The sequence below is a fragment of the Urtica dioica genome, chromosome 4, assembly GCF_054948205.1.
Source record: "Urtica dioica subsp. dioica isolate 48M chromosome 4, U.dioica_male_clone48M_v1_H2, whole genome shotgun sequence".
NCBI lineage: Eukaryota > Viridiplantae > Streptophyta > Magnoliopsida > Rosales > Urticaceae > Urtica > Urtica dioica.
The window spans coordinates 6,950,385-6,965,420 of record NC_142759.1 but is presented as its reverse complement, the minus strand read 5'-3'; the positions used below and the strand labels follow the sequence as shown (position 1 = coordinate 6,965,420).

Genomic DNA, 15,036 nt, shown 5'->3' with positions numbered 1-15,036 from the left:
GCTAAGGGTGGTGAAGATTAGAACTAGCTCTATTGATTTCATATCAAATGTGATTTCTAAATTGATGTGATTGATTCTCATTAATGTTAATTGCCTATGTTGAACTTTTCTATTCCCAACAAGTTTCTGGTTTTGGGAACACGGTTAATTGGAAGCTTTATACGTGTAGTATAGGAAAGAATTTGAAAATCTCAATGTTCCTAATTCACTCAATTGTTTTTTTTCCAAGTACTTGTCTGATCCACACAAATGAATATTTCAATTTTGATGTGTCTTTACGTGTAAAGGCATTTCAATTTTTTGGCGTTCTCTTAAAATAAAATGCTTGTTACTACATCATCAAACCATGTTGAGATCAAGGCCTGCTAACTATAACTATATATGTGCCAATGACCTAGGCTCATCAAAAGTGACCAAACCAAGAACCCCAATGCAGACACAAAAAAGCTCCCAAGAGGAATAATATTATAAAAAAATTTGACACAAATATTATTAAATTCATGTCATTTTATTAAAATTTGACATTTTTATCAATGAGTTGTACAAAGACATGGTAGATCGTGATTTTCGTGATCGGTCATAAAATTTATTCGGTGAACAAGATTGTAAACCCAAAATTTAACCGTGCAGTTAACAAATATTATTGATTAAATAAAAAGTATATTATGCTAAATGAACATTAAAACGGGTAATGTAATGCAATTGATAAATTTAATAATGCATGCATATATTCTCTTTAACTCTCTTAAAGCGTTTATTTACTTCATAATTTTTTTTTTTTTTTTTTTTTTGAAAACATAAATTATTTTATTTTATATTTGGTATTTTTATAACAAAATGAATCTTCGATGAATTTTCATACAGAAGAATGAGTCATGCCTACAATGACTGTTCCCGCAATCACAAAGTTGACTATAAATGACTAAATTCATGTCATTTTATTAAAATTGACTATTCTGTTACTCAACGAGTTGTACAAAGCGTAATAAATCGTGATTTTCGTGATAAATCAGTCATAAAATAAAAAAATTAATGACAGTTCGGTCAACCGAGATTGTAAACCCGAAATTAATAGTACAGTTAACAAATATTATTAATTAAATAAAAAATACATTATGGTAAATGAACATTAAAATTGGTAATATAATGTAATTAATAAATTTAATTATGCATGCATATTCTCTTTAACTCTCTTTGTGCGTATACTTACTTCATAAATGATTTTAATTTATTTATTTTTGGTATTTTTATATCAAAATCAGTCTTCGTTGAATCTACATAAGAGTGAGTCATGCCTAGAATGGCTGTTCCCACAATCACAAAGTTTTCAACTGGTAGGCCTACTACTGTCCAAGTCTCATTAATTTAAATTACACCTGTAAATCACTCAGAGCAACTTTTCTATTTTATTTTTGGAAAAATAATTTCAATAATAGATCTTCAAACAAAGCAGTAATGTTCAAACTTTGAATGTTTTTTGCCACAATTATCTCATATTTGTATTGACTCTCTGTCAAATATTCATGCTAGGTCTATATGCTTTATTGCCCACTTCTTTTTCCTCAATGCAAGAAGTGCAAAAGCTACCACTGAATTATTCTCAAATTTGAATGATACATCTATACCTTTTTTTTTCTTTTCTTTCTTTCTCATATCTACTGCTAAAACATAGCTTCTGCAATGGAACATTTTATCATTAGACAACATTAAAAAGAGAGAGAAAAAAAATTAAGAAGTTAGAATATTAACTACCCCAGAAGATATGAGACCTCAAGTCTAATAAACACTTCAAGTCTCTAAACTAGCCTATAAAAAAAACACCCCAAAATCATAACATATATATGATGATATATGTACACATTCCCACAAATCAAGTAATCAAAACTAATCTATATATCAAACAGATATAAACGTTTACATTTTGTTTTATATATATGAATCCGCACGATTTCGTATACTGACCGTTAATACGTATTTACCCGTGTGAAGCTCCCATCGTATTTACGCTGCGCGCCACCTAAAAAGACCGCATAGTCTCAAGAGTCTCCCGAACCAAATCTCCCATCACGAGACTCTCAATCTCTCTCACGAGCTCGGCAACAATGTCGTCCATCGATCCGGTCCAAGGCTTCGATCGGAGATCGCGGGCCACCAGATCGTCGACAAAATCGATCGACCGATCGTCCGCGGAGGAGCGCAGCTGGCGGCCCACGATCTCCCACACGCAGCGCATCAGCTCTTTCCCTCGAAAATCCGACGAAGAAGAAGAAGAAGTCTGGCCGAGGATCATCGAGAGCGACTCGTTGAGGAGATCGTGCAACAGCTTTCGGTCCTCCTTCGACGAAGAAGAGCTCTCTCGGCGCTCCTTGGCCGTCGTCGACTTTTTGTAGCGCTCCTCTACTTCTCTGAACACGGAGGCGCTCACGGGCTTGGAAAGCGTCTCCCACTTCATCAAGAATTTCTCGGAGGAAGACCCGTCGTATAGACCAGACGCGACTAGCAAGTCTCTCACGTAGGCCTCGGCCGGGTCATTCAACTCCGGAAAGTCCGGTTCTTTCAAGTTCGACGAAACTATTTCGCCCTCGGGCGGATTGTCGGACTCGAGCTGATTCAGCTGCCTCCGAAGTTCTGCACGACAGAAAAGTATCCGACAAGGGCATGTTATGAATGAAAAAGGCCTTTCGAGTACATCTTTTTTTCTTTCTTTATTTACCGGTGAGATTAGAGCTGATATCTCGGAAAGCCTGAGGCAGAGCATAATCGTCACACGGAGTTATGTCCGGCGTCAACTGAGGAGAGCCGAGATGATCGGTGGGCCTCCATAGAAGCTCGTCTTGAGCGCTGCTGCTACACACAGACGCGGGGCTCGGTGGGACTTCTGTGAAATTATCCTGAAACCGAACAAAAAAAGCATAAGAGGAAACAATGTCATTGAAAAACAAAAGAAGTTTGTATTGTTGCTTTACATGTCTCTCGCCGAAGTTCGAAATGACGGTGGGACCGCTGGCGATGTCATTGAAAGGGGAGTGCCCGGAGAAGAGGCTCGGCTCCATCGCCGAAGAAGGTATGATCTTCTTCCCGAAGAGCCTGCGCCGGAGAGAGAAGCTGTATCTGAAGCTCGAAACCCTGTCCTTGAAGTTGAGCTTCTCTTTCTTCCGGCTCTTCGAGGCGGCGTTGTTCTCGGTGGCTTCGAGCTTCCTCCGGACGTGGGCCCCGGTGAGGATGTGGCGGTCTTCGAGGAGAAGCTTCCCGAACGACGTCCCCGACGACACGGGCGCCGAGAACGACCTCACGAGGCTTCTATGGGACGATCCTCCGCGGACGTTCCTATCCACTCCCGCCCCGTCGTCGTGCCTGAACGACCTCGCCTTCGTTCCGCGCTCGTCTCGAGTCTCTCCGAGGTCCATGTCCAACACGCTGTAAGACCTCGAGTGCCCGCCTATTTCTCCTCTCTTCTTCAGTACGCTCTTCAATCTCTCCGACACGAATCCCCGGGAATCGAGCCCGTTCCCGTGGGACCTCGCCGACTCTGACCGGACCAGGAGCGTTCCCGCGCTCTCTCTGGCGTGCTTCGCTATCGTCCGAGCGATCTGTTTCGGGTCCGAGGGCCTTTCGCTGTAAGGCGTCTCGATTCCGCTCCCTCTGGCCGCCACGGAGCCGCGTCTGAGCATTTTCCCTTGCATCTCGCTCTTCAGCCGATCTCTCACCTCCTCGAGGAAGTCTTCGATGCTTCCGCGCTGATTCTCCGACGAGCACGGCGAGCTCGACCACGAGTCTCTGTGGTCTCCGTAGAGCCTTTGGTCGGGACCGGGCTTCAAGACGACTATCTTAGTCGGAGCGGAGTCTCTGCTCTGCGACGAGAAGGGTTTCATTTCTTCGAGCCGGCACGGCTCTGCACGATCTCCGCCACCCTTGGATGTCCTTTGAGCGGGAAGCTTCAGTGGCAAGTTACAGAGCTCGGCGAACCTCGAACTCTCACTTAACCTAGCCGTTTGCCATGCCACGAACTCTTTCTTGAACCTCTGAAGCTCTTCCTCCTGGGGATGCTCTCGGCTCCTCGGTCGATCCGAACTTTGTTCGTTGCTCTCGGGGTAGCACATTTCGAGCCTCGCCTGCCTAGAAGAGCTCGAGTTGCGAGAGAAACGGCCGGTCGAACCGTTAGCCTCCTTGTTCGAAAGCTTGGCTCTAGCGTTTAAGTTCCTCTTCTCGACCGGCTTCGCGTCCGAACCCATCATCACATCCATCCCCATGAGGCGAGCCACGATGCTCGGTCCGTTACTTTGTCTCGTGCTCGGGTTCTTGGAAATCTCCTCGCTGATCAGTTTCTTCATTGACGCTTCAAACGGATAACAGTTGTTTTCGGGCCAGTCTTCTTCCACCTGATACGGAATCATACAAGATAATATCAAAGTCTTGACATGATTATCGATACACTGGGCTGGAAAAGATTATCTAGTGAGGAAGAATTAATTATTACCGGTGATTCTCGTGCATTGTAGTAGGCCTGGTAACTTTCATTTGGCAGTTCGAGGCTATCTCGACGACCGTCAAGGCCTGCAATGAGTTCGAAAAATGTGTACTTTTATAGGCTGAACAGAAACACAAGGTAGCTTAAAATATAATAAAAAAATCAAATTAAATCAATGATGTACCTTCTCGTTCCTAATTAACGATTTAAGGTCTACAAGCAAACGAACAGTTCCATTGTTACATGAGGGCTAAGATTTTTTTTTTTTTTTTTTTTTTTTTTTTTTTTTTTTTGTGAAGAACTCGGAATAATCACTTTGGAAATTAGTAATTAAACTGTCCATTGTATCACTATTTATGAATAACTCTGGACCTCACACCTTTTGACTTGAAAGGAAAACTTACCATCGTGTTTCTTATGCGAAACTATTTTCCTTGCCATGCTTCGCGTTTCCGAGTCAAAAAGGTGCAATATACCTCCCATAAGCTTGAAGATCTACCAAATGACTTTCATTCTTTTGGAATTTCTCTCTGTGCTGTCTCTCACCACATTGAAGCCCAAGCCTTTTATCTTCTTTTCTTTTTTCTTCTTCTGTATATTATGTGACTAGATAACTTAATTAACTAACCCAGATGCCGAAATAGTCCTGAAATGGATTTCTGACCTCGATGCTTGAATTCTGTTAAAAGGGTAAATACTGTCAAGAATGGATTATCGAGGCACAGCCATAAATGAATACTTCAAATGGCCCATTAGATAAAGCTGATAACATTAAGAACACAATGAATTAAGAGATAAGATTAGCTAAGCTATAACGGAAGGAATTTTATACATACATCCAAAATAGTAAAATTGTACATCCCCAAATGCTCTTAAAAATAGCATCTTACAAACCAATTTTACAAAATTTTATCTCCCATATCATTTTTTTCTCTGTTGCTTTCTTATTGTACCATAATAAGTCAACGACATAAATTAAATAGAAAAATTCATACATTTCGCATTAAAGTTCAGACGACCCATCCTCCCGAAACAGATTACTGGAATAAAGAAGTGAGAAAGCATTTGGAACGAAAATAATAGAAAAGATTGAAACTTTATGATCGATACTGAATCGCTAATAATCCCAGCAGGGATAGTAATAATTGAGGGAATTTGAAATCGTGAAATTCCGTTACGTCACTCAATAAATAAACCGCTAGTTTACTTTCCCAACAAATTTTTTTTTTTTTTTTAAGTGATCAAGCATCCCAGAATTGCAGATAAAAAACATGAAATCACTTAAAAAGTGAGGGAAAAAATAAAAGACTTCGGAAAATTTCTCACCTGAAATGAGCGCAAATTGAGCCGTGGCAACGAGAAGAGTATTAGTATGACTATGAGGTTAAGTCAGAAATCAGAGAGAGAGAGAGAGTGAGAGAGAGGTCTTTACGTTCATGGGTGGTATTATATTTCCTCAGCCACATGAACAAGAGTTGATGTTATTATTATTGAGAAAAGCGAATCGAGTATTGAGGAATTCAAAACAGGGATTTCGCGTTGGGCAGTTGGGACCCAAAAGCTGAGATAATATTTTGTCAAAATATTAAAATAATTATGAAGCAAAGAGAAAGAAGGGAAGATAAGAAAACCCAACTTCCCTTCAATAATGCAACAGCGCAGCAAAGGAGGATGCTTTTTTTATTCTTTTTTGCCTAGCAAAGTAGTATAATACTTTCTCTTACTTATGCTATTTATTTCATGAAGTTTAATCCCCATTTCACATATGATTTATATTTTTAAGGTGAATATATATATATATATATACATATATAAAATTATTTAATCCCTTTATCAGTTTATTGCACATAAATGACACATTTTACACATTTATTTTAAATAAAACAACCTAATTTAAGTATCTTGCACAATATGTTGGAAATGGAGTTTAATAAATATTTTGTGCAATTCTCATAAATAGCTCAGACTAAACTGAATATATATGTTTTCATTATCTAAGCTTGCTGTATTAAAATCCTTCAAGAATGTGATTAATCAGTTCCAATTAAGTACGGGAAGAAAAAAAATACAGTTCATGTTAGACAGTTTCATTTAGGCGCCATATTAAACTGTCGCAAAATGATGTGCTTCTTCTAATCATTTTTAATTACTTTGTAATATTCCCTTTTGTACGACTATGACGAGTAACAAATAAATAATTAAAGCAAAATAAAATGGTGGAGACAGCGCAGCGCAGCCGTTATATGGGCAAGGTAAGATTGGACGTGCTTATCACGTGCTTCTGAGGCGCGTAATACTCAAACTGATTCTCGACATGTGTAAGTAATGATTTGTGGTGCGTTAAATAACGGATTCCTCTCCCTGACTTTTTCTATACTGCTACTACTACCGTTGAGCAATCAGACTTTTTTTTTTCTTTTTTTTTTTTTCTTTTTTTTTCTGTAAAGAGGTTTCACAATCAGACTGTTAATTAACGGATAAGCCTCTTACTTTTTATATAGGAATATATTGATAAAAACTAGAGTAATTTTTTTTTTAAGAAAAAAGTTAAGAGTAATTAAGATTACAAAGCATTAAGTTCAATGAAAAATTCAAAACTTAAAAAAAAAGATCATAAATTTAATCATAATTATACAATAAGTATAGTATTAGTGAGTTATTATGAACAAGGATACATTTTACTTCCCCACCTGGCTACTGTAGGTTGGGGGATAGGACTCGACGGGAAAGTTCTAGACCCCTTTCCCTATTTTGTGTCTGGAGTACTTCACTTAATTTCCTCTGCAGTGTTGGACTTTGGTGGTACTATTAGCAGGAGTAGAAACTGCGACAGTTAAGAAGTTGCATCCTTTCAAATAGGAACTTGTTAATCCATGGCAAAAAAAAAATTGATATCTCATACCTTAAAGTTCAAATTTATAAGAATTTTGTAACTAATTAGGTCACTTTAAACTCAAGGTTTGAGATTTAACCCACGTTTGGAACATTTTAGAAAAATAGTCAACTATATTAGGTGGCACTAGAGGTAATGCGTTAAAATTCCATATTTGTTCTTAAATAAATATAACGTTTTTTTTCTTCTAAATTCATCACTTTCTCTCTCTTGTTTTTTAATTCGTCACTTTCTCTCTCCTATTTTTTTTCAAACATTTTTTTTTTGCATAAAAACTTCAAAAAACCATATCTATCTCATACGAACTCGAAATTAAGTGATTCAAAATCTTACAGATTCGTGGCGCCGAGATCTTCAAAAATAGATTCATTGTGTTTGATGAAAAATCATGTTTAATGCATCATGTTTACGTTTCCATTTATTTCCAAATGATTTCATTTTCAGTTATTTCTATGTCTAAAGCAGTAACGTGATTTTTCTATATCTATGACATTAAACATGATTTTTCATCAAGCACAATCGATCTATTTTTGAAGATCTCGGTGTCACGAATCCGTAGGATTTGGATTCACTCAATTTCGAGTTCATATGAGATAGATATGGTTTTTTGAAGTTTTTATGAAGAAAAAAAAAAGTGTAGGAAAAAAGTAGGAGATAGAATGTGATGAATTTGTTAATAGATAAGGGCAAATCAGACCTTTTTTTTACTTATTAGTCCGTTTGGCTATATTCCTAAAGTTTTGCAAACATTGACTAAAAAAAAGTTTGCTTTTGACCATATTTCTAAAACGCTCAATTTATAATATGTTTGAAAATAAAAAAGTTTAAAAAAATAGTGAAAGGATAAATGAAGATACACATTCAAGGCTAACGTGCAAATTAATTTGGTATTTTTATTATTCTACTTTTTTTTCCTTTTGAAAGTTCCAATCAGTTTCTTTGTTCAAATTCTAACAACACAAAAAAATGAAATCCAATCCTAAAAAAATCAAAGAATATAAAAAAGAAAAAAAAATTAATTTTTTTTTCTCAAATCCTAACACCTCGCTAAAAATAAAATGAACTCCAAAATAAAATAATCAAAGAACAAACAAGTTTCCATGGCCAAATATACGATGCTGATCATGAGATTGAATTAAATTTTTTTCTATATCGTATATCGTGATTACATAAAATATTTAAGTTCGGATTAAATTTTTTTTTTAAAGATTAAATAATAAAGATAAATCGTTGTTTCGAAAGTTTGAATTCATGTTTCTACGCAAAAAAAATCTTACAGGCAAGAGGTAGCCACCTAAACCACACGCTTTGGGGAGTGAGATCTGCATGTTACGTGGACATTTTTTAAAAAGTATCTATATACATCAAATTGATCATAAAATTGAATAATTAAGTATTTTCATTACTATTTTTTTGATACATGTAGGTGGAGGTAGTGGCGTGAGCGTGGTTCCCCATGAAAGGGAAAAGACTCGGATAGAGATATCCCTACAAGTGACTTTCTTGTAATTTATAACAAAGGAAAAAAAGAAAAGAAAAGCAGCTAATATTGTAATGTGAATACGTAATACACGAAATTGTATTTTGTATATATAAAAATGTGGGTGGGTCTTAGGTTGTTGTTAAGAAAGTGGGATGCTTTTTGGTGCAATGATGATATATTGAACCCTCGTCATGTGCTTCTACTACGACTCTACCACCACGCATCTATTAGCTTCAAACGTGTAATAACAATTTTATTTATTTATTCACACATAACATGATTATGATCAATTCTCCGTGACTCAATTATTACACTTGCTTTCAGCGTACACCTAGGGACATTGTGTTTATTGTACTTATTTATATAAATAGTCTTTTCTCAGGCTCTCTTCCCTACCTTGGCTCTTGCTCTTAGCTTTAGCGTTGGATTAGGACCAGTGTCTTTGTGGACTATATGCGTGTGTGTTTGTGTTTCTGTGACAATAATGACATTGACAAGTTATATTATTATTGTAATTACTGTTATTATTTTGCTTTTGAGTTGTTTGATTCTCCGAGCTTGAGCTATGGCCAATACGCGCGCCTTGGGATCCAGGAGGCTCATGTGTTTGTCGGCGCAACACAATCAATGAAAAGCTTCTTCAACCAAAAAACATCACGTTATCTTACTCTATATAGAGATTAATTTATAGAAGAATATAATTCTTATGAAAGACGTTTAAAAATTCTTGATAAATGAAGTGTCCAGAGAAAAATGAAAGAAAATGGATAGGGACACAAGATACAAAATAGTGTGTTCTAATGTGGATTGTGGAACAGTCATAAAAACTAATTAACCAAAAAAAAAAAAAAAAAAACCCTTCCAAAAGCAAAACCTAAAGGGAAATTTTCAAGAGAAAAAGAAATAACTTTTACTTCTCATCATAAATGGGCATCCGCCTCAACAATATCTAATTTACAAGAGGAATGCTATTTGGCACGTTTCACGACTTGAAACGATCCACTCACAAGTTGACACGTGGCTGTTCAGTGCCACGTGTCAACTTGTGAGTGGATCGTTTCAAGTCGTGAAACGTGGCAAAAAGTATTTTCCAATTTACAACCATGTCATTATTGCACGAGTGAAGACCAAAGTTGAACAAACCTTATTAACACTTCAGAGACATAACGAAACTTGACCTTAAGTAAACCACTCCAATTTATACTTTAAAACAAAACTCAGTAACACGGCGCTCTTCCAATAAGCCTAAAGCTTTTGCACTATATGCACAAAAAATAAATAAATAAATTCATATCACAATAATAGGAGTAACCCTTGATACAAAGAAGTAAATTAAAAGGAGTAACAAAATTAAGGGGCCAAAGAGTCTTCTAGCCAAGACATTAGCATATTAACAGATGTATAAAGTGTAGATACATATCCTTGACAACCAGCTTGTTATCAATTACTCTGAACTATAGCAGAAAAGAGTAGTTTGTTGACATCCTCAGCGTCTGAACCATCGATCTCACCACCTAATCACATTGTCACTTGATTAGCATACACATTTCAGTTTCCATAGAACATGAAGTGCTCAACAACACAGCTACAATCCTTACAATTACTTTTAATTCTTTCATTAGGTATTTTTGGAATCTCAAACATCTGAGGGGAGGAAAAGTGAAAATCCATTATATTTTCTTAGTGTGGAGAGAATCGAGGAAAATTCGGGGGGTTATAGCGTTTGAGGGAAAGCGTATAACTAAAATCGGATTTCATTTTCCCTGTAAAAAAAATGTGTGGGAAACGAAAATCGAATTCACACATGTGCTGGATTTTGATTTTTCTAAGAATACCAAGGATTCTGTTCTCTTTCCAATAACATTTTGTTGACTCCCAAACACGAAAAAAAAAAAAAAAAAAAAAAAATATTTAATTTTTGCCTCACAGTTTCCTTTTTCCTTTTCTTTTTTTATCGCAAAAACCAGGTTCTAAATACATCCTAACAGCAAAAAAATGGCACATCTAACTGGAATAGAGATACCCTGTGTCATGCAGGTTTATTCAAAGCATCATTTTACTTATTCAAGTCTACAGAGAAAATAACAATGCAGTGAAAAACAAATACCTGCGGCTGATCGAATTTGAACTGTCCACTCGTCGATAACCTGAATAGATAGTAAAAAAAATCAGTTTCACATTTAAATCCACCAAATTATCATGTATATGAATGAACATAACAACGATTTGCAAGAATGAAAAGAAATGACTGAGTATGTAACAAGGCACAAAATCAAACTACCCAAGAAATATCATTTCTAGGTGTATTGTTTTAAACAATGCCTTGCCACAGAATCACATCAATATTGGTTGATTGCTGGCAAATGGTGCAAGTGCTTCAGACACCACTCGGAAAATTTACAACCTCTATACACAAGAACAGCCTTTTGACTCAAAAAGGAAAGAAAGAAAGAAAGAAAAACCGTTATACCTTTTCAAACCGAATGCACAATTTTGAGTATCTTAAACAAATTTCCACAAATTAGAGAAGTGAAATTGGCAGAAAAGTGAACTATTCCAAGGTTCTCATCGACCATAAATTCAGTACCGAAACAAAACAAAACAAAACAAAAGTTACCTGGTTGAAGCCATCGAAAGCAGAATCACCGGAATCATCAATTGCAGTTTCGAGCCCCATGGAAGTTTGCATTCTCTGCAGCGAGTTTCTGTTACCCACTAGAACTGTCCTTGCCTTATCAATCAAATCCTATAAAAAAAAATTCGTTTATACATATTTTTGCAGTCAACAATTACAAAATAATCGATATTTAGTGAAAGATTACCTGTTTGGCAGCTAGAAGTTCGCGGCACTGGACCTGCAGATCCGACAAATCTTCCTGAACCTTCTTTATGCGGGAGACGAGCTTCATCGGATTCGCCTGCAAAAATAAAAATTTAAATTGTCTGATAATTGCAAGGATGAGAGAGAGATAGAGACAGACATTCTCAGGGTATATTTGTTGGAATTCCTTGTCGAGTCTGTGATGAACAAGTGAGAGATCGTGATTCGCTTTCGTCAAAAGCTTCAACAAACCGTCTGTTGCTTCGTGTTGGTGGGTTTCGTATGTAGAGTTCATTGTTCTCTCTCGCTCTCTCTCCCTTAGGGTTTTTGAACTACTAATATGCCCGCGGATTGGGAATTTTGAGAGCGAAATTCGAAACGAGACGTTGCGTTTAACTTCTTAGATCTTTACGAAAAACGACAACTCTTTTCACTGAATGTCGTTTGTCTTAGTTTTGCGTGTTCTTGTTCTCAGCTACACAACCTCAAATAAATAAATAAAAATAAAAATACTTATAATTATCATTTTAGAACAATAGGCATTCTACGAGGATTTAGACGTGGTTGTCTCATCTTTTTAAGCGGTAAATAATAATAAAATCAATGTGATAATTGTTGGTAATAAAATCTAACAAAAATGATATTCATCAGCGCATTGACGGAGGCATACAGGCTGGAACCCATTTGAGATGTGGGTTCCACGAATTGTGTTCTCATGCATCAAAGTGCTAACGTTCTCTAAAATCAATGTGATAACCAACAAATGAAAATTGTTGATAGTGTTCTTTTGAGATTATTCACAAAAAGAATATATATATATATATATATATATATATAAATAATTAGCGTAAAATAATTTTTATGGAGTTATAAGCAATCATATTTTTATGATGTCTACACCAATTTTTTTTAAAAATAATTCCTCAAAAGAGTTTTATTTAACTTTATTAACTCTTTACAATTTTATTTTATAAGGAAAATAATTGTTTATAGTTTGAAGAAAATACTATTCTTTGAAACGATTTAAAACATTTATTATTGGGCAATCTAGTTATGTAGTCAATCTCAAAGCCTTTGTAATCTAACCATTTACATAAATATTTGTGTAAAAAAATGTCGGTATTACCCTTATTTAGCAAAATTTAAGAAATCAATTGCTAGCCAACATTTCAAGATTTCGTAATTAAACGTTAACTAAATCAGTTAAATATTGCATAGTCCACGCTTGCGGTTTAAAATTCAACACTTTTAAAAGGAATGTCATCATAAAATATAATAAAAGAAAGAATTAAATATTGATTAGAATCAGTTGAAAAATTTGACATGATAATGAACAAAATAAACCAAAATAAATCATATGATTAAAATCTGTTTCGACATTTTTTTAAAGCTAACATGATAACGAAAAAAAATAAACCAAAATAAATCATTCGTTAACATGATAATAAACAAAATAAATCAAATAACTAATGTCCAGAGAAAACGTGAAAAAACAATAGTTCATTGTGTTATGTAATATATATTTATTTCAATTATTTTTATAAAAAAAGGCCTTATTTTAAAATTCTATTTAGGCCTCCGGATGTGTTAAGCTAGTCTTGAAGACATGGTTTATTGATTACAAAATAAAGGGTTATTAGTATCAGAGAATCAATCTCCATGATTCGTTTTGTTTCTTGATGATTAGTATTAAATTATATGAATCGAGTGGGGGATCACAATGATTTTTCACAATAATAACTGTGATAATTCTTACCGTATGGTCTATTTATCGATCTGAATATTGACTCACGATGGAGGCCAAAATCTTGTTCGGAATTTATGTCAATATGCATATATTATGAAAATATTCTTAGAATTATTATCTTGTGTTGATGGTTATGGAGCTAAATACAAGATGATTTTGAGATCCCTAAACTCGCTGCATATTGAAAACCAACATCATTTTAGAGTGAGATTGTGAGTTTAGAAGAAACTAAAAATATTGAAACTCGCTCGAAAGAAAACGCGACAATAGTATGACGTAATTCATATTCTGTAGAATTCAAATTTTGAATTACTTAACAAATGAATATAAACCCGGTAACTAAAACAAGAAATTGAAAATTCAAAAATAACAAATACTAGTCAATTGCCTGCTGACATTGTCTTCTCCAATGCCCTTCCTTGAGACTGCACTTCATCAAGGATGTCATTAATGAGAAGCTGGTACAGGTGAAGAAGATTGACACTGAGGTAAACCCTGCTGACATGTTTACCAAGGTAATCCCACTTAGCAAGTTTGAAGGAGCTCTAAACTTCCTACGGATGGTCAAGGAGGAGTGACCATGGAAATAAGCCTCGAGATGAAAGAGAAACTTTGGTGATCCACACTGATGAAGTTTCAAGAGCTGCAAGTGAAGAAGGGTGATGACTCAGCAAGGTGGAGATTTGTGAAAGTTGTGCCTCGTTATCATGACACCTCAGCACAAGGAACTGCCTCACGAACTGAAGTTAGTTAGGCTGTTACAATGTATCTAGACCTCTTTGTAACCAGAGCAGTGTGTATATAAACACTAGCCTGGATAGTGTGCGACTACTAGTTCATTGTTGTGTTGAGAGAGAAAGAATCCGAGTGAGAGTGTTAGAGATTGAGAAGAGGGCTTGATCTCTGGGAAATACTTGAGTGAAACCTGTTGTGAGACGTGTTCAAGGGTGCTGGGATTGTAACTTAAAGGTCAAGATCAAGGGTTTGATCGGATTGCTTTGTAACTCGCTTGAAGATAGTGGATCATCGAAATAGGACTCTCTCGAGGCCTGACTGGATTAGGATTCAATTTGAATCTAACCCAGGATAAAAATCAGCGTGTCTTTCTCTTGTTCTTCCTCAATTTCTTTCAGTTTCTGTTCTTCGCGCTCAAATTCGCAGATAACTTCCTGTGCACGTTATTTCTGGTTTTTGGTTTTGATCTGCGTTTCTTGGTGAAAGTCTGTAGAATTGTGTTTTTCCGCGTTCAATTCTTAACAAAAAGAAAATCGCATTGATACATTTGAAGTACGTCGTACATGCACATCGTAATTACCAATTCCACGCAACTGTTACAAAAAATATTGTAACAAAAGTGCGACGGTTATTGGAATTTAAAAAACCGAAAGATATACGATATAAATTGCGGAATAATAAAAGAACACGCGTCGCGAATTGATAACCCAGTTCGACAAGTCGTGGTTAAATTTGGAGAGTTTTTGTCCGGTGGAAAACAATTTACTATGATAACGTGGTACAATAACAATTTACACTCAAGGACTCACTCGCTAGCTACCTAACCTACGTCTATCCACTTCAATTGGAACTTAGGCTCATCCTAAACTCGAGATCTCCTCGATTCTCA

General features: G+C 35.9%; 2 protein-coding genes across 2 annotated transcripts; both read right to left on the bottom strand.

Annotated features, from left to right (window-relative positions):
- Window positions 1-1,728: 1,728 nt before the first annotated feature.
- On the bottom strand, window positions 1,729-6,138 carry TRM26 (RB1-inducible coiled-coil protein). Its single transcript, XM_089612037.1, has 6 exons — window positions 5,795-6,138; window positions 4,873-5,147; window positions 4,478-4,554; window positions 2,967-4,379; window positions 2,714-2,891; window positions 1,729-2,628 (listed from the first exon to the last, which is right to left on the bottom strand). The coding sequence occupies exons 2-6, from the start codon at window positions 4,949-4,951 to the stop codon at window positions 2,018-2,020; spliced, it is 2,358 nt and encodes a 785-aa protein (XP_089468163.1). The 5' UTR covers window positions 4,952-5,147; window positions 5,795-6,138; the 3' UTR covers window positions 1,729-2,017.
- Window positions 6,139-10,017: 3,879 nt separating this feature from the next.
- Window positions 10,018-12,027, bottom strand: LOC149399861 (spindle/kinetochore-associated protein). The gene is made up of 5 exons (XM_089613000.1): window positions 11,826-12,027; window positions 11,667-11,762; window positions 11,462-11,590; window positions 10,952-10,991; window positions 10,018-10,358 (listed from the first exon to the last, which is right to left on the bottom strand). The coding sequence occupies exons 1-5, from the start codon at window positions 11,958-11,960 to the stop codon at window positions 10,285-10,287; spliced, it is 474 nt and encodes a 157-aa protein (XP_089469126.1). The 5' UTR covers window positions 11,961-12,027; the 3' UTR covers window positions 10,018-10,284.
- Window positions 12,028-15,036: the final 3,009 nt, after the last annotated feature.

Coding starts and splice junctions, on each gene's coding strand:
- LOC149399861 (XM_089613000.1), bottom strand. CDS start 11,960: ATGAACTCTACATACGAAACCCACCAACACGAAGCAACAGACGGTTTG. Junction 11,763..11,825: donor AACAAATATACCCTGAGAAT/GTCTGTCTCTAT, acceptor TTATTTTTGCAG/GCGAATCCGATGAAGCTCGT. Junction 10,992..11,461: donor CTTTCGATGGCTTCAACCAG/GTAACTTTTGTT, acceptor CTATCTATTCAG/GTTATCGACGAGTGGACAGT.
- TRM26 (XM_089612037.1), bottom strand. CDS start 4,951: ATGGGAGGTATATTGCACCTTTTTGACTCGGAAACGCGAAGCATGGCA. Junction 4,555..4,872: donor TTCGCATAAGAAACACGATG/GTAAGTTTTCCT, acceptor AACTCATTGCAG/GCCTTGACGGTCGTCGAGAT. Junction 4,380..4,477: donor ACAATGCACGAGAATCACCG/GTAATAATTAAT, acceptor ATTCCGTATCAG/GTGGAAGAAGACTGGCCCGA.